This window comes from Pungitius pungitius, chromosome 3 (assembly GCF_949316345.1).
Source record: "Pungitius pungitius chromosome 3, fPunPun2.1, whole genome shotgun sequence".
In the NCBI taxonomy this organism is placed as follows: domain Eukaryota; kingdom Metazoa; phylum Chordata; class Actinopteri; order Perciformes; family Gasterosteidae; genus Pungitius; species Pungitius pungitius.
In genome coordinates this window covers 29,149,886-29,167,495 of record NC_084902.1, presented here as the reverse complement: position 1 = coordinate 29,167,495, position 17,610 = coordinate 29,149,886, and the positions used below count along the sequence as shown (strand labels likewise).

General features: G+C 50.1%; 3 protein-coding genes across 5 annotated transcripts; 2 read left to right on the top strand and 1 right to left on the bottom strand.

Annotated features, from left to right (window-relative positions):
• The first annotated feature begins 70 nt into the window (after nucleotides 1-70).
• LOC119221107 (dynein light chain Tctex-type 3-like) lies at nucleotides 71-2,070 on the top strand. Its single transcript, XM_037477562.2, has 5 exons — nucleotides 71-231; nucleotides 479-520; nucleotides 1,046-1,169; nucleotides 1,530-1,607; nucleotides 1,704-2,070. Exons 1-5 carry the CDS (start codon nucleotides 196-198, stop codon nucleotides 1,775-1,777), a joined length of 354 nt encoding a protein of 117 aa, XP_037333459.1. The 5' UTR covers nucleotides 71-195; the 3' UTR covers nucleotides 1,778-2,070.
• Nucleotides 2,071-2,490: 420 nt separating this feature from the next.
• LOC119220341 (cytochrome b-245 heavy chain) lies at nucleotides 2,491-7,123 on the bottom strand. The gene is made up of 13 exons (XM_037476277.2): nucleotides 6,781-7,123; nucleotides 6,449-6,541; nucleotides 5,669-5,779; nucleotides 5,487-5,571; nucleotides 5,223-5,371; nucleotides 4,646-4,827; nucleotides 4,439-4,571; nucleotides 4,252-4,344; nucleotides 3,878-4,131; nucleotides 3,522-3,684; nucleotides 3,296-3,442; nucleotides 3,072-3,196; nucleotides 2,491-2,827 (listed from the first exon to the last, which is right to left on the bottom strand). The coding sequence occupies exons 1-13, from the start codon at nucleotides 6,823-6,825 to the stop codon at nucleotides 2,710-2,712; spliced, it is 1,698 nt and encodes a 565-aa protein (XP_037332174.1). The 5' UTR covers nucleotides 6,826-7,123; the 3' UTR covers nucleotides 2,491-2,709.
• A 1,836-nt stretch (nucleotides 7,124-8,959) lies between these two features.
• LOC119220346 (growth hormone receptor-like) lies at nucleotides 8,960-17,315 on the top strand. Of its 3 annotated transcripts, none has more exons than XM_037476290.2 (10): nucleotides 8,960-9,151; nucleotides 12,136-12,213; nucleotides 13,208-13,326; nucleotides 13,948-14,083; nucleotides 14,444-14,613; nucleotides 14,984-15,162; nucleotides 15,356-15,509; nucleotides 15,575-15,662; nucleotides 15,972-16,041; nucleotides 16,124-17,315. In XM_037476290.2, the coding sequence occupies exons 1-10, from the start codon at nucleotides 9,108-9,110 to the stop codon at nucleotides 16,775-16,777; spliced, it is 1,692 nt and encodes a 563-aa protein (XP_037332187.2). In that variant the 5' UTR covers nucleotides 8,960-9,107; the 3' UTR covers nucleotides 16,778-17,315. The 3 variants fall into 3 exon arrangements, with proteins under 3 accessions (XP_037332187.2, XP_062417543.1, XP_062417542.1); XM_062561558.1 differs by having other exon boundaries at nucleotides 9,088-9,151; nucleotides 12,625-13,326; nucleotides 16,124-17,314; XM_062561559.1 differs by lacking the exons at nucleotides 12,136-12,213; nucleotides 13,208-13,326 and having other exon boundaries at nucleotides 16,124-17,314.
• The last annotated feature ends 295 nt before the right edge of the window (nucleotides 17,316-17,610 follow it).

The following is a 17,610-nucleotide window of genomic DNA, read 5'->3' as shown; positions in this document are numbered from 1 at the left end:
CGCAGTTACCTGTCGCTACCAGCAGGTGTCCCCCTGTCACCGGTAACTCACCCGGCTCTTCTTCTTCGTTGCTCTTTATTTTACTGTGTTGACAGTTCACCGGAAGCTCGGTATTTTCCCGAAAGAAAAATTCTCTTTTTCATCTCCTTTTCTGTGAATAAAACTAATCATTCAGCCCCTCTGGAGCGGCGGCAAATGACGACGATGGAGGAATATAACAACGGCAGCGAGGTTCGTCCTGAGTCGGCGTCACTTATGATTCAGCACGGTAGAAGTTAGCTAACGTTAGCTGTTAGCGGGCTAGCTGCACTAGCTCCTCCAGCTAGCCACTCCTAAACATGATTTCTGATGCTGAACTAACTAACAGTAAAAGTTACTCCAATAAAAGTATTTATACAACATTCAAAATACACCAACCGATTGTATTGCACGTCACATAGTATCACGTTCTCATATTTGTGTGTTTCTCACTCATCAGGGCTCATTTAACTCTGAAGAAGCTGATGCCATCGTGAAAGAGGTAATGTCATGTGTTCTTTTGTTTCCCTTTTCAATTAGCTTTAAATTAATATTGTATTGTTTAATCTATTCGAATCAAGTTTTTCCCTGTTCCACGTTTAGTTAATAATGTGGAAAACATTTAACCTATACTCTATTACTCATTTGTCATTCTGGTTAATAACTAAATTAAAAGAAAAATAATTGAACAGCTTTGATGAGATCATCATGTCTTTATTTCTAACAGATTATTGTGTAACTGTGACTTTAGAAAAAATAAATGATAACCCGGCCCCATAGTAATGACATCAAATGTTTGCTTTTGATTCACAGGATTATTAAAAGAATAATTTCAAATTTTAGTAACTCCTTATAAGGTTTTTTAAAGGCTGCACTTCTACATTTTTACTCCCTTAACATGAAAGTGTCGATAAAACGGCCCTTCCGGGGGGGGGAGCGCGCGGTATTTCCGTCTCTCCCCCCCCCCCCCCCCCGGTGACTTCCACGTGACTGTAAACACTGATCTGTGATCTGCTGCATGTCTCAGTGCATCGAGGGCGTCGTCGGGGCTGACGACTACAGCCAGAGTCTGGTGAACAAATGGACCGCCGGCATCGTGGAGCGCTGCCTGACGCAGCTGGTGAAGCAGGGGAAAGCCTACAAGTACATCGGTACGTTGGAGCGCAGCTGCACGTTTCACTTTGGGTCCATCGAGTAGTTTGGATGGCCCAGGCGCCCTTCCTGGAGCCCTTCCTGGACCCTCTGAATAAAGCAGCCATGCGTGTTTCCGAGGGACGGAAAGAGAGCTGAGGCTAACGTGAGCTCCGCGGGTTTCTTCCATCTTAGTGGTGTCTAAACGTTGGATAAAAAGTCAGTTGATGACCGCTTCTGGCACACCGCAACATAAAGGGACCCTAACTTTTTAATGCGTAAATTACATACTGCACCTTTTTAAGATGGAAGAAAACACGTGGGACTAAATCCAGGTTCAATATTGAAACTAGAACACAAATGTTTGTTTATGTGTTCAGTGACCTGTGCTGTGATGCAGAAAACTGGAGCAGGCCTCCACACGGCTAACTCCTGCTACTGGGACACGGCTATGGACGGTGAGCAGAGTCACATGACAATCGGTCAATGAGCTGATGATTCCATCGGCTCACTTCCCTCTGTTCTCGTTCCCTCCCTCGTTTTGTCCCCTGCAGGGAGCTGCACCGTGAGGTGGGAGAACCGCACTATGTACTGTGTGGTCAGTGTGTTCGCTGTGGCTGTGGCGTAGGTCGGTGTCCTCCTGTGAACAGCAGGGGGCCCCAGAGAGCCTCCTGGCAGCTCCACCCCTGACACCCCCCCCCCCCCCCAGAGGAAAACGACTGTATTTTCTGCCTTCAGATGCATGCAATCATCGTAAAGTATTGATCCCCCTTTATTTATCCTTTGCTCCAGCTGGAGTCGTCCTTCTCCTGTGGTTTCTCATGTTTAAAACGTGTCAGTTCTACGAGGATTTTTTTTTCTGATCCATTTGCAGGAAAATGAACAAGTTCAGACATTTATCTTGACTCAATAAAGGTTTGAACAAAAACAAACTGCTTCTATGACCAGTTTGTCCTCATTTTTTGTTCGGTGTGTTTCTGCTCCGTGTGTTGCATTGTCTACGCTTTGATGCATCACTGATGTAACTCAATACACTTGGGTAGAATTCTGAGGTACTTTTACTTGTGCTGTTTGCTTCCTTTCAAGTTTTTACTTTACACAGATTAAAGCACATGAATAAATGCATCAATTACTATAATCCCACATGATGTGTGAAGGCATTCTGCATGATGAGGTCTTTAACTTTTTATCCCTCAATGAATCTCTCAAAACTAAATAGATTCATGTCTTTATTACCAGCTGTAGGAAGTATTCCGTAAAGTACTAATTCCCCTTTGAGAAAATGCTTGAGTAATACTTGAGGTGTTCTTTGTTGGGACTAAAAAGTAATCACTGTCCAAAGAAGCTTTCAAAGCAAAGTTTATTATCGGAAAAGAGAAATTCCCTCCGACCACACTTTTATTTGTCCAATTTAAATAAACACAAATCGCACAGTGTAACAGAAGCGGCTCCGGGGAAAGAGGGGGGTTTGGGGGGGGGCTACCAGGCGGGACAGTGGTCTCTGCTACTTGGCAAAAAAGAAACCTGAACACTTTGTCCCAGTTCTTGGAAAGTAAGCTCCTAGAAGTTCTCTTTGTTGAAGATGAACTTGACGTCGCCCTCTGAGTGGGACAAGCTTTGTTTCTCCAGAGACTTCCCGAGCTGGGGGGGGCCGCACAGGAACACCCCTACTTTAGTCCTGGGGACACGGGAAAAGATTGTTGATGTGAAGAGCAGCTTTAATATCTGTAATGATCACTGGAGAGCCTTGATGATATTTAGTTATTTATAACTTTTTATTTCCATCTTTATTGAGACAAAAATGAGTAAAAAGTCAGGATTTCAAGAAGAAAATCGTTGATGAGGTCGTAGTGCTAGTTAAAGGAGGAGTAATCCTAGTAGGTAGCATTACGTAGTGTGTGTGTACATTGTGCGTCCCTCACCCCGGGTGCGCCGCGGCGATGCCGCTGAACTCCTGGTCCCAGTTGGGTTTCCCGTACAGCGTCTTCTGCTTCAGGCCCGTGATGGGGTCGTTCTCCGCCTCGTGGTGGACCCGGAAGTGAGCCGCCTGCCGGGGGGGAGAACACACGCAGCTTCAGGTCAGGGGGCGTCTGGCTCCACACCCGGGCCCCGCCTGGTCTCACACACCCCCCCCCCCCCCCCGTACCTCGGTCTCCTTCCAGCGCGTCAGGTAGATGTTGTAGCTGAGGAAGTCCGTCACGCCTTTCTCCGCCATCTGACCCTCCAGCGACTGCAGCAGGTCTGCAAACCACTCGAAGGCCTCGGTCTCCGGGCACAGCCAGTAGAAGTAGATCTGAGGGGGGGACACTTTAGACGCACGCCCTCCCCTCGGTGAAGACCATGTGATCAAGGACCTGGAGCTCCCGGCTCACCTTCTTAGTGAAGACCTCCTGGTTCTGCTGGATGCGTTTGTACCACACGGACTTGAGGATGGAGGCAAAAGGAGTCACGCCGATGCCCGCCCCCACCAGCATGACCACCTCGTACCGGAACACGTCCTCGCTGGCCGTCCCAAAGGGCCCGTCGATGGCCATCCTGAGAGGTCGACGTTCATGCATTAGAACATACTCATACCAGCAGCTGTGTGAGTGATCTCATCATCAGGTTAAAATGACAGTAAATGTCCATCATGACTTATTATGACATCATTAGACGCTGCTCCTCTCATTGTGTGGTCAGAACAACACAACATGCCCCCCCCCCCCCTTATAAGCGTAGAATGTCCTACTTGGGCAGCTTCCAGGCCTCCTGGGACTGGGTCTTGTCCCCCACGCAGGCCTCGTACAGCGCCTCGGTCCAGTCCCCCACGATGCGGATGTGGGCGCTGAAGTAGTCCTCCTCGGGGGCCGAGGTCAGGGTGAAGGGGTGCCACTCCAGCCTGGAGACGGACGGGCACTGGATGAAGACGTACTGACCCACCTCCATGTGGAAGCCTTTCCTCTTCATCTGCAGCTCCAGAGTCTTGGATGGGTGCATCACCACCTGAGAGCAGGGGGGGGGTTTCATCTGATGATTACCAATTCACTATTTCTTTCCATCACGACTTCAATTAAGGAATCCTAGAGTCCGGTGGAGATGTGGGTGGTTTTGATGTCTCCCCACCTTGGTGATGACCACCTTCTGGTGGGCCCGGTAGAAACGGACGAGCCGCTCGCACACGTAGAGGATCATGGGGCCCACCACCCACTTCCACGTCTGGAGAAGAGGTGAATGTCATTAGTGCGCCCAACACAGCCTTTCTTCCGAACACCCCCCCCCCCCTCTCCCGGCCCTCCTCCCCCATGCTCACCATCGGAGGGTTCCCAGCAAACGCCGGCACGGCACAGCTAGACCCGGAGGCCCCCCAGTCCTCAAAGTGCTCGGCACACGTCTCGGGCTGGTTGGTCTTCAAGCTGCCGGCGGTCTGTCCTCTGACGATCCGCCTGCAGTCACGTGATCACGTTATAGGAAAGCTGGCAGAGACGACAACAACAACAACAACAACAACGCGTCTCACCCGAAGCCGTGGAACACCAGGCCCACGAAGAAGATCACGAAGAGGTGGTGCGTGTACCAGAAGACCTCGAAGTAGGACCTGCGGATGACCTCCATGGACGAGGTGATGATGAGGATGAGGGCCAGCGTGATGACCACGCCCGTCACCCCGGCCACCGTGGTGAACATGACGATGGTAGGGTTCTGCACACGCACACACACACACACACACACACTGAGTGGTCAAGCGGTCAGGTTGTCAAACTTCCCCTCATGTACCAATGTGTGTGTTGTCAGACTGTGGAAGTTAAGTAATTGCGGATGAAAGAGTAAACGTCTGCATGTGGAGCATCTGCAGCGCTGAAAGCAGTTCAAGTGGAAGCCGAGTGCAAAAGCACAGATTAGAAACCAGAAGAATTTGTGTGTGTCTGTGAATTTTGATTGAAATCATCAATCAAAAAGCTAAATGGTCTATTTGAAAAGAGGAAGTTTCTCAAAAGAGGAGAAATAGCTGAAAGAGGAAGCTGATCAGATGAAGCAAGCGGTCATGCAGCAATGAGGAGGATTTCACAGATTTGAGCAACACGGGGCGTCCTCACCGTCTCGTTGGTCCTGATGGGGTTCAGGAAGGACGCGTTGTCCCCGCTGCCGATGACCGACAGAATGAAGGGAAGATGGCTGCTGTTCCTCTCCAGCTGGGCGTCCATGAAGTACTCAAAGTTGAACAAGTGAGCGACGATGTGCACGGCTGCAGGAGGAGGGTGTGAAGTTACGGATGTGCAGGAGCTCAGGCTCCTTCCATATGAAAACCCACGAATGAATGAATGAACGCGGGCGGGAGGTCTCCCCATGGAGCAGCTCACCCGTGTGGAAGGCGATCATGTAGGCCACCAGCTTGTGGAACGTGATGTTTCGGTCCAGCTGCCGAGCGGCCGTGCGGCTGCAGCACTGATACACAAAAGGTCACCAGGTTAATAAGAGTCGTGATTGGTTTCCCCCCCCCCCCCCCCCCCTCACCCCGCAAGCCTGTGCACGGGCTCCTCACCTGGACGGTGCCCCGCAGGAAGGACAGCAGGTTCCTGCAGACCGGCAGCAGGATGAGCAGGCAGTTGAAGTTAAGGCAGGCGGCCGGAGCTCTGGCCCAGGACAGGGCGTGCTGACGGGCGAGAGACACACACACACACACAGAGAGAGAGCGTAATCTGATTACTCTGCAGAGCAGGACGCTTTGAGACCGAAGCTGCAGCTCGATGCGTCCGGGCCGGGTTTCACTTCTGCTCCGTGCATGGCGGAGCAGACTTTAACCCTGCTGCGCGCCAGGTGGGGCGGGTGGAGCGGGTGGTGCAGACACAGGGTTAATTAGTGTGGAGGCTTTCATGATGTCGTGCTCCGTTAACGGGAAACTCGTAAATGACTCACCTGCTGGAACCCGTTGCAGTGGTAAAATGTCATATTTGATTGTAACAATATGCACTTTGAAGCAAGGGATCCGTTGTGTGATTAAATGGAGGGATTTCTGACAGCCAATGAAAAGCCTCCTCTAGCAGTAAAGAAATGTCCCCCCAAATATTCACTTCTCTCAGTATGTGATTATTGGCAATCCTTTGTGTCAATAGTGACTCAAGCTACTTGTTCATATATGTGTCAGAGATGTTAATGATTAGTGATGTGAATCGGGGGCTTTCCTTAGAATGCACCCCCCCCGGCTGCAGTTTGAGGAAGTGAAAAGGGTCGGGTCCTGTTTTTTTTTAATGCATCCTCTCCATCGATAGCTTTGGAGCTTGAAATACAAAAAAGAACCTGAAAGACAGAAGCTCCGACTCACCCCCAGCAGAACCCGGGTGTAGAACCACCTCTCCACCAGGAAGGCCATGTAGAAATGGACAAACAGGAAGGCATTGATGCCGAGCCAGACCAGCTGTAACAGGCAAACACCCACAAAAGGTCACAACTTCATCCTTAAGAACCCAAAATCTGAAGCTGAATACGATCTAAACTGTTGGATTAAAATCCGGAGAGTTCCAACGCAAAGAAGAAGACGCCCTGGATTCAACATCCTCACGAGAGACTTCAAACTGCATTTTGTATCAATTATGATCCTCCACGTTCTACACAAAGCACATTTCACTGCGTATGGGGAAAAAAAAGTGTACTCACAATAACAAAGATGGAGAGCCCCTCATTGGCCACAAAGTTCCCCATGGTGGAGAGAGCTGCTGAGGGTCACTGCGACAGGAGAGAAGGAAGCACGAGACGGTGAAGGAGGCGAGTGGAGGGTGCAGTGCTCTAGTTCCTCACTTTATAACTTTCTACCAGAAGCAGATTAGGAAGTGGCCCGACGCCAGCTGCTGGGTTTCTCCTCGGAAATTTCCTCTGGCCGTAAAGGAGGAGGCGCAGAAGGGCTCCTTGTCGATGACCTCACCCCGTGGACAGCCAACAGTGGTCTGCTGCATCCACCTGGAGATTAGTGATGAATGTGACCAGTGAGGACGGATTCCTGCAGGTGGAGATAAGACTCACAGCAGCGAATCGGGGGGCACTGACGGAGGCTCCACCTTCTCACTCCTCGCAGAGGGGGGGGGGGGGGGATGGAGGAGTCGTGGAGGTGTGGACGGCCTGCAGATGACCGCTCAGGAGGAAGCTGTTAGGCAGAGGAAGTGGTGCATTTCTAAACACCACGCCGCTTGCCACATGCATCCTGTTTCGAGCTCCGCCGCAGAGAGGAAAACAGCTGAACCCGAAGGAGCTGCAGATGGAGCTGCAGATAGAGCGGCATCGCTTAACGGGAGGTCGGGAGGTCAAGGGGGGGGGGGGGGGGGGCTGATGAACTGAGGGAAGGCTGCAGAGGCTCCTGGGCCTCATCCTCAGGAGGATGAGAGGAGCATCAGTGGCTCATTGTGGCTGGTGAACGTGCACCGGGATCAAAGACCAGGGATTACGCCCTGCTGCCGCGCTGCCTCTGAGCAACGCCTCCGTCGCCGTGTCACATGAGCGCCGCGAGCCGATTAGAGGAGCGTTGTGCTGCCACCTTCAGTGCCACCAACAGGAGGAGCAGGGGTGCGCGATGACCAGTGTAATGAGCCGTCTGGAGTTGGAGACAGAAGGAGTGCAGTGGTCCTGCCACGTCGTGATTACTTCCATAAGGGTGACGGGCTGCAGGGGTGAGCAATGCTGCATGGGGCCTGGTGGCTGCAGTCCAATCCAAATGTTTACCCTCCCGACTGATACAAGACGGAAGGATATCTTTGTCATTGATTCCAGGCTGTATTTAACATTCTGAGGACCATCCGTAAATATGTATTTAACACGAGGTGAAGCGTTGAAAACGATGAAGCTGAGGGTGTAGTTCAAGGCACACAGTGTATAATTTAGACAAAAGGCCCCAGGTGATTTCTAGATTAAACCTGTTTCCTGGGGGCTGGGGGCTTTTATTGTGAAGCAGCAAAAAGAAATACACCTTGTTTGTTATCTCCATTGGGAGATTATGTATTCAGTATATAAATCGGTTAATGTGTTTCCCTGTTACATAAAGAACTTTTGTTTTTTGTTTTTTTTTAACGTGAGGCGTTCAGGGACTCCTGTAAACCTCCCCCCTCTTCACCGAACTGCTCGGGTTTCACGCTGGTTTCTGAGTCTTTCACCAACGGCTCATCCATCACAAGCAGCTCCCTCCTTAAGTCACGTGGTCAGGTTTCAGCACCTGGTTGGGGGGGGGGGGGGGGGGTCAGTGGGTAATCCCGACTTCCGAGGAGATGCAGGAGGGTCCAACGTGACATCTGTGACCTTGCTGCTCCCTCTCCGCGATCAGATCATCGGGTGGAGAGACAAGGGGCGAGCTGATGGAGATCACGTGTGATGAGAGCGTCAGGACATCGATTAATCGACCACATCTAACAAGAAATAAAATCTCATGTTTTCTGTTTTTAATAAACCCTTGTCTTTACTTCAAATCTGATCATCTGTTTCTTTTTTTATTTATTCAATGCCACGTTGGACTTCCATGTTCTGCATGACACTCTTCTGACTCAATGACTTTGTGTGGTCTTGTCCTTTGAACAGAATTTAAAACAAAACTAAATGAATCGGAAAGATAAATCCATTTAAAATGACTGAAATTCAAAAGTGTAGTTTATTGAACATATCAGACAGATGTGTCATTTGTGCCGGTCACGGTGATTCCTTTTTATGCTTTCAAACGGACTCACATTTGTTTGTGTGCTTTCACATCATTTGGAATCAATATCTCCTTCTGTGCTTTTATCCAGCGGTTAAAGAGACAGTGTCCTGACTTGGGGGGCGGGGCGGAAACGTACACCGACGCCAGTGAACGCACCACTCCGCCGACAGCGAGCCGACGGACATCAGCCGGCGCGCGCCTTCACGCGGAGTGCACGCGCAGCACGGCACTGGGTCCCGGACGCGGGTCCACAGGCTCGAGGACTGTCCCTCCGGAGGACATCCACGCTGCTCGCCCACGTGAAGAGATGCGAAACGGCTCGTTGAAGCTGAGGGGAACGCTCGTGCACAGGTGAGCCTCGTTAGCGACCCGTCGGGTAATTAACATTAGATTAGAGATTAACATTAAAGATGTAATATGTTTTAAACCCCTTAGGATGGCACCTTTTTTATTCACTTAATCACTTAGTTTAAGTTTCGTTTTGATGATTAAATGTTAAAAACTTTTATTTTGTAGTTTGATGAGAATGACAGAGGTGCAGGATCACCTAGATGAGTGTTCCAGGTTTCACATGAAGCTCAACTCTGTCTCACTGAACACATGGAAGGAGGAGACACCCGTAATTAAGTCAATAACTGTAACAGAAAAGCAGCGTTTTCCTTTTAAAGCGAAAAAACAACAATACAGTTAATTTGAGTCCATCTGAATAATTAATTCAGCACGTTAAGGTTCGTAAATGTGGAGTTGAACGACTGATCGAGACCCGTGTTTGAGAAGAAGCGGGTCCCCTCCGTGGCGCAGATGAGCAGTCAAACGGCCCACATGTGTCCCAGCTGATAAGAAGGGGGACCACACCTCCAGAGGACCTCCAGCGTGCCTCTGCTCAGAGACCTTCAGCCTCCATGTGGCGCTCAGAGGCTTCTGACCAATAACAACGTGATTACCGAGCAGGGACGGCGTGGACTTTGTCCCCAACGTCCACGCGCCAGCTTCAGATAGTGTCTGAATGTTACCGGGTGAGAACATTGCTGCGAGCTTAAATCCCCCCCGAGGCTTTTAATGTGGAGTTTGGATTGGAGGCAGCGTGGAGACGTGATGGAGCTTCTGCCTCCTGCTGTCGCGCTCCACGTCTTCAGAACTCCTCGCTCTTCTTTGAGGACGGCGTGAAAACCGCGGTTTTGACGTGGTCGGCGTTCGGACTGTGCTTCCTGTCAGGCCCGGGCGCACGTTTAACCCCGTGACCTTTGACACCCCGTTCCTTTTTACCCCAGCAGCTCACAGAAAAGTCTCGGAGGGGGGGGCGAAGATAATTTTGTTAGCCGCGCGCTGAGGGGCACGACGTCCCGCTTGGTAACCACGTTACCATCAGTCTCAAATCGAGTTAACGGGACTCTTCATACATGTCGTAAACCGTTCATGTTTATGTCTCTGTCTCTAGTTCCAAGTCTCCTTTAACGCAGCATAAACAATGATGGACCATTTAGTGTCAAACAGACCAGAGAGCAGGGGATGCTGTGATTGACAGGCCTCTCGTAGATAACCCGCAGGGGACACTTTAGGGGCGGGGCTACCTCGTTTGTCCGGGAGTGTTCCCTCTTTCCCTCTGTGAACTTTTAACCCTTTCGGTGTGTTTTCACTTCAGGAAAGTTCATTCTAACATTGTGCTTACTTAAAAATCTACCATCCTACCATTTTTGGCCCAAAGCCGCCGATCAGCTCAGCTCAGACTTTGAGAACGCTGCACAGGAAGTCACATCACTCACTATTTAGCACATGGCGTCTGTTAATTAGCACCACGCAGCATTATGTAACGCCGTGTGTGTGTGTGTGTGTGTGTGTGTGTGTGTGTGTGTGTGTGTGTGTGTGTGTGTGTGTGTGTGTGTGTGTGTGTGTGTGTGTGTGTGTGTGTGTGTGTGTGTGTGTGTGTGTGTGTGTGTGTGTGTGTGTGTCTGTGGGAGCTCATTGACGTTTTACTCTCTCGTGGTTTTAGTTCGGACTCTTTTTATTCTCTATTGACTCGTTCACCGTTTTGTCTTATAAACTATTGCCATCATTCAGCGACCACATTTTTAATATTAAATCTGTAAATGTTCCTTTTAGTCTCTGAATGTTGGTGCATTCTTTGGAGCCTTAATACAGAGTCTCTAATTACTAATTCATCCATCCGTAATGAATTCACCTGAATATCATCTACAGGTCAATTTGTAATATTCAGTTATATTAAATGTTATTCTAAGGTATTTAACGCTGGAAGTTTTACCTCAAGAACAATCAAAGAACTGTTCATTTATAACAGATAAAACGGCTGCAACGTTTCCCTTCAAAATAAAGATTAATTTTCATTATTTGAGGATTTGTAAAGAGTTGCACATCCTCTTTGCATTAGAACCGTTTAACTCTCCCCCCGAGGGACTTTAATCCTGTCCCACAGCTGGAAAAGGATGATGTCATCCCTTTGGGGTGGGTCAGTAAAGAGGTCAGCCAATGATCGATCAGGGATTGGTTTGTGCGGACGTCCCGCTGTTGGCCGGCGGGGAGTCGGCCTCGCTCCGCTCTGACGGGCCCACCCGTCAGAAGAAATCTGCTCTGGAGGCAGTCGCCACGGCAACGCGACGCGTCAGGTGACCCTTGTGTTTTCTTAGAAGATGAAGCGAAGGAGGAGCAGGATGATGATGCTCCTGGTCTGGATTCTGTCCCTCAGGCACAGATTAAAAGTCTTTGGCTTAATGGAATCCGTGCTTTTGATTCTGGACTCTGGTTACGTAAAGATTTATAGTTTGGGATAACAATGTTCTTTATGTAACGTGGTTCGGATTATAAAAGTCTGTCTTCTGAGAAGCAAGCACTTCAGGGAACGCAGTGAATAACGTCAGGGTCACCGATATTTAGTTGATGCAAAGGGAAGGAAATTCAAATTTATCCGAGTGTGAGACACTGGATCCCACGCTCTTGCTCATGGGCACTTAAACCTAATCTAATTCACTCTGTTTATCTCCAGGTGGCAGTGTCTTTAGAGCTGTGCGTGTGTGCAGGTAGAACTCCTCCAGGAGATCAGCCTGCCCCTCAGACTTTTAACCATGTGTTGCCCCGTTGCATCATGGGCTAATCGGTGATATTTAACGCAGCTGAAGGACTTTGAGACGCGACCATAAAAAGACGCAGTTCGCCAGTGAAGCCCCGCCTCTTTACGCCTTCATCCTGGTCCACCTGGGGGCTTTGTGTCACGGAGGAAGTGAATCAGCTGAAGCCCCCCCCCCCCCCCCCTCCCCTCCCCTGACTGACAGGATGACGACTCAAAGTGTACATGCAGTGTGTGACCGGCTGCTCTGCTGCAGGTCCGACTCGTCCTTCTGGGGTCCAGTGAACCAGGTGTGGGTCCAGATGTTTGACCGCGGGGACGCGACCTCGTGCAGGTACGACTGAACGCGTCTTGTGTGCACGCAGCACGCTTCTCACACTGCTTTCATGGGCTTTTGTCTGCACAATTATTCATTTAATTTTTAAATTATATAATAATAACATTGACTTGATTTTCAAAGGTAACAAAAGTGGAAGTAAATACATCAAATAAAATAAGACGTGCAACAAAAAAGTTTTATCTCATATTTCTGTTATGTTTTTGTGTCCCTGTGCCGTCTTTTATTCCCTTTGGTTTATTGTGGAGACGGTGAGACGTCTCAGCAGTTGTGCAGCAGGGGGCGGGGGGGGGCGGGTGTTGAATAGTGTGGATTACATCTATGAAACCCAAGCTGAGGAACATTCTGTCCTCCACATGTAGCGGGTCGAGTCCTGAGTATGATGCGCAGCTTCTGGTTCTGATGCAGGAGGAAGCCTCCAGACTCACGAGGACTTCCTGGTTGCTGGAGGAGAAGAGGACTTGTTGTTCCTGCCATGAAACTATTCAATCTTACCTAATCGCTGTGTCAGACTGTAAACATTTTTATTTTGGCCTCTTGAAGCCAAACACGGGTTAGAGCGGCGACTGTCACTGAGCAACTCGTAACTGAATGTCTCCGACAGAATCTGATTAAAGCAAACTGTTGATTTGTGGAGAGACTTTAAATGAGTCTCATGTGGGCAGCTTGTCACGGGCGATGTGTTCAGGGGCTCTCTGGGAAAATGAAATTATATTGATGGTTATTAACAGTCTGACCTCAGCAGGGGTCACTGGACTAATCTGATTACAGGAAGAAGCTTTCAGCAGAGTCCGTTAATAGCCTTGTTGTAATGTACAACAAGCAATGAGTAAAGTCCTCAACCCACAGGGGGGGAGGGATGAGGATGGGGGGGGGGGTCCCATGACTGGAGGAAGATGCGCCGTGGGGCCCTGCTGAATGGTCCAGTTGTCTCCGGGTCACGTGTTGGATGGCAAGCCGCTGGTTTTAAATGTTGGGTTGGGGTCGGCAGGTCGTCCGGAGGCGGCAGGATGCCGCGGCTGCTGCGGCTGCTGCTCTGTCTGCTGCCGCTGGTGGCCGGCGGCGGCGCCGAGGTCCCGGACGCCACCTACCAGGAACGCCACGGCCCCGGTGAGTCCATGTTCTCAGATGCCATCCCCATGTTTGACGAAAGGAGACTTGATCCTCCCTCGTGACGCCTTCAATCCGAAGCTAGCTCCAGAGGTCTCCTCCCGCGTGACGTCGTCTTCGTAGTTATGTGTCTCTGTGTCACTCTGTGGGAGATAAGGAATCAGTGGTGATGGATTATCTTTACATGATTTCCATGAAATGAAACAGAGGGATTATTCAAAAAAATGTCTCTTTGAATGAGCCTGCATTAGGTCGCTGCGTGCTTCTCTCTCCTGAGAAGTGGCTCGGCGAGCTGCTTACAGCAACACTGAGGCCTTTGTCCTCTGGCAGATTACCGCCGGCGAGGTCTCGCTGAGCGATGGACGCAAAGTCTCTGACCTCCCCGTCCTGAAGAGGCCAGGGCAAAAAAAAATCGGTTTAAAACATCAGTGAGCCATGCAGTAGGTCTGTGTGAGAGACTTTTCAATCCACTCAATCTGTGAATTAAAATAAATAGTCTTTAAATATGTCAGTTGGCTCCATAAACAATGAGAATTCAGACTCTCTTCCACTTGCTGAGCAACAACGTCTTCACCTGTGTAACAACACGATGCACCTGTCCCTCCTCCTCCCTCTACCCAGTGGTTGCCGCGACGACGAGGCCTCACATCCACCTCTGCCGCTCTCCCAACATGGAGGACTTCAGCTGCTGGTGGCGTCCACTGGACAACCTGACGGACGGGGAGCAGGTGACCTACGACCTCAGATACTCCCATGGGTACGTAGTCAGTACAAGTACACGGCTCAGGTACTTGTACATTCATTTGAGTACTAGAACTATGCAGGAGTGCAAGTACAGTTTGTAGTGGTGACTGTTGTTATTATTGTAACGCGTCATCCAATGTGTGGTTTGATTGTAGTTTGCAGAACTAGAAACATTTCATTATTTTGTTCTAATATATGAAAATAATTTTAATTGTCTTACTTAATGATTATTAATTTGTTGAAAGAACTGCCATTACTGGAAACATTTACTGGAAATGGAAGACACAGGGACATCTATAAACCCTCTGTATGAGGGACGTCCCCGTGTATTAGTACATCAGTTAATAGCTGCCCCCCCCCCTCGTTCCTGCAGTAATGGGCCCTGGCTGGAGTGTCCCGACTACGTCAGCTCGGGGCCCTTCAGCTGCCACTTTGACAGCCGCCACACTTCCATCTGGAAGCCCTACTGCCTGAAGGTGTCCGCCCTCACCCCCCACGGGAACTACACCTCCCAGAAGCTCTGCGTGGACGTGGCAGACATCGGTGAGGAGGAGGAGGAGGAGGAGGAGGAGGTTGAGGAGGAGGAGGAGGAGGAGGACCATGACAGTAATAAAACAGCTACAAGACGTTATTTCATAATGTTAATATCTACGACTCCATCTGAAGAAATATAAGAAAAATAATTTGCTTTGATTGATATATGACTTAAATAGGTAATTGATTTAATGAGCTGTTACTGAATTATCAAATATAATATTTGAAGGTTTATAACCGATGTCAGTCTTTTTCAAGGATTAAAGAACTAATTAGAAATCTAAAAAAAGCAGCATGAATGTAGAACTGAGATAATGTGCACACGAATGAATAATGTCTTCATTGTCCTCCTCGCGATGTGATGAATGCATGAATCCAGTTCAGACCGAGGCTCCGGTGAACCTCAGCTTCTCGCTGAAGGACGCCGGGGGGGACGAGGTGGGTCACGCCGCCCTGCTGTCCTGGTCCTACCCGGTGCCCTCGGACCTCCGCTACGGCTGGATCACGCTGGTCTACGAGCTGCAGTACCGCCGGCTCACCGAGCCCGACGCCTGGAAGGTACCCGTTCCCCCCCCCCCCACCCTCCCGTCCATCGGGACGATTCACACTCCACTGATTACCTTTAACTATCATCCCGGGATGACCCGTTCAAAACCCGTTCAAACCCCTCTGATTGGCTGACAATTAGGGACGACGATGATGATCGTCAGTGTGACCTCTGAACCCCCCCCCCCCCCCCTCCCCTCCTCAGGTCAAGCACCCCCTGCGGGAGCCTCGGGTGGTGCTGCTCGGCCTCCCCGTCGGAGACTACGCGGTCCGGGTCCGCTGCCGCTCCCAGAACAACGGCATTTGGAGCGCGTGGAGCGCCGCCATAACGATGAGCCTCCCCGCCGGGCGGCTGCAAGGTACGCGCGACGTGGCGGGGGGGGAGGGGTGCCATTTGGCTGTGTATTGACGGTGTGTCTGACAGGTAACCTCCTGGTTGTGATTCTGGTGACGGGGGTCGGCGTGGTGGCTCTGCTGGGGATCCTCTTCTTGGTCGTCCCGCAGGGAAAAAGGTTCATAATACTAGTTCTACTAATACTAGTTCTACTAATACTAGTTCTACTAATACTAGTTCCACTAATACTTCTACTATTACTCCCAATGTACCGTTTATTATGAATACGGTTTAACTCTGTTTAAAACTGTTATTAATCCTAAGTGAGGTCAATGAAACTTTGGCGCGTTGCTAGGCAACAACACGGTGGACAAGGAGGATATTTTAAAATGTGTGAATGTGACCATGTGATATAAGAACAAAGCAGTGACCTCTTTAATGTGGTCATTGAATATTCATGTTCATGCTTCCTCTCCTGCGCCGACAGAATTAAAAACTACTTCCTGCCGCCTGTTCCAAAGCCGAGGATCATCGGCATCGACCCGCTGCTCCTGAAGGTAACACACACACACACACACACACTTCTACCCATGTTACATGTCTTATACAATATTGTTCTCCCTCCCCCCCTCCACCCAGAAGGGGAACCTGGACGAGATCAACCGTCACTTCAGTAGCTTCCACAGCTTCAGCCCCCCGAGCTACGCGGAGGACGTCTGGGTCCAGGTGAGCGGCGCCGACGTCTTCCTCGCCCCGCCGAAGGTCCCGACAGGACGCGGGAATGTCGCCCCGTGTGAGCAGATGCCCCCCCCCCAACAGCAGATGACCTCCCGCCCGCCGTCCTACATTCAGAGCGTGTTGCCCAACTGCTCCTCCCTCCCGCAAGCCGACGCCCCGTTTACGTGGTCGACGCCGGAGGTGGTGTCCCTGCCGGGGTCAGGGTACAGCGTGATGGGACGTCCCGCCCCCCCCGGCACCGCCCCCCTGCCTCCTGGCGCCACCAGCCGCTCGCCTCAGGATTTCTACACCTGCGTCCAGCTGATGAGCGAGAGCGGCGAGGTGCACCTGGTGCCCTGTCTGCCGCCGGCCTACTGCCGCGAGGCCCCGCCCCTCCCGAAGGGCGTGGGGAAGAAGAAAGGGGTGGAGCAGCAGGAGCAGGTGGAGCAGCAGGACCAGGAGGAGGAGGAGCTGGCTGGCCGCAGAGCCAGGACACATCAGAGGGAAGATGGCGGCGAAGGGGAGGGGAGCGAGGCGGCCCCTTTGCTGCCCGTCGCCGGGGGCAACCAGGCCTGAGCGCTGGATTGGTTGTTCTCCTGTTTCCTCCACAGCAAGTTGGACTTTGCCGAAGTGGAACCTGAAGAGAGAGAAATGGAGAGGTTACCCTTTAAATATATAAACTATTACCACTCACTGACCATTTTGAATACTATTGACTATTCACCTTTTTTAACCATTGACTATTGTTGACTTATTGACTGTTGAACCATTGTTGATTATGAACCACTATTAACCACTATTAACAATTGTTGACCATAAAACCATTGTTGCCCTTTGTAAAGCATCTTTTACGGGTCGATGGTCCTCAACTGTTATGTTTCTCTTTCTGGTGTTCAACGTCTTGCAGTTTTTATTCTTGTGCCTTTTTGTATTTACAGAACTGTTTGTATCCCACTATGTTTGACATAATGACTATAAATAACACATATATATATATATAAATATATATATATACATGTGTGTGTGTGTGCTGTACAAATACCTGTTTGGTGTTGGGCACTTTTTCACCTTTTTATTGTGACAAAAGCACTTTGCAGCCAATTCCATAAAAAGTGAAAATGAAGGCTTAAATGTGTGCACGGGTCATCATTCATAACACACACGCACAATACACACACACACACACCTGTGTAGATCGAATACTCACCTTGATGGAGGTAAAACGCGACTGAACAAGGCTTCTCAAAAGAGGAGAATCGAGCTGTTTTTAGAGACGGTGACAAAGTTCATCAATTCACCTCTGATTGCAGCTCGTTCTCTTTCAATCCAAACATTTGGGTTCATGTGTTCACACAGCTCGTCTGCAGTGGAGACGGGTCAGAAGTACTAAGAAGCGTTATTGCGCCGCC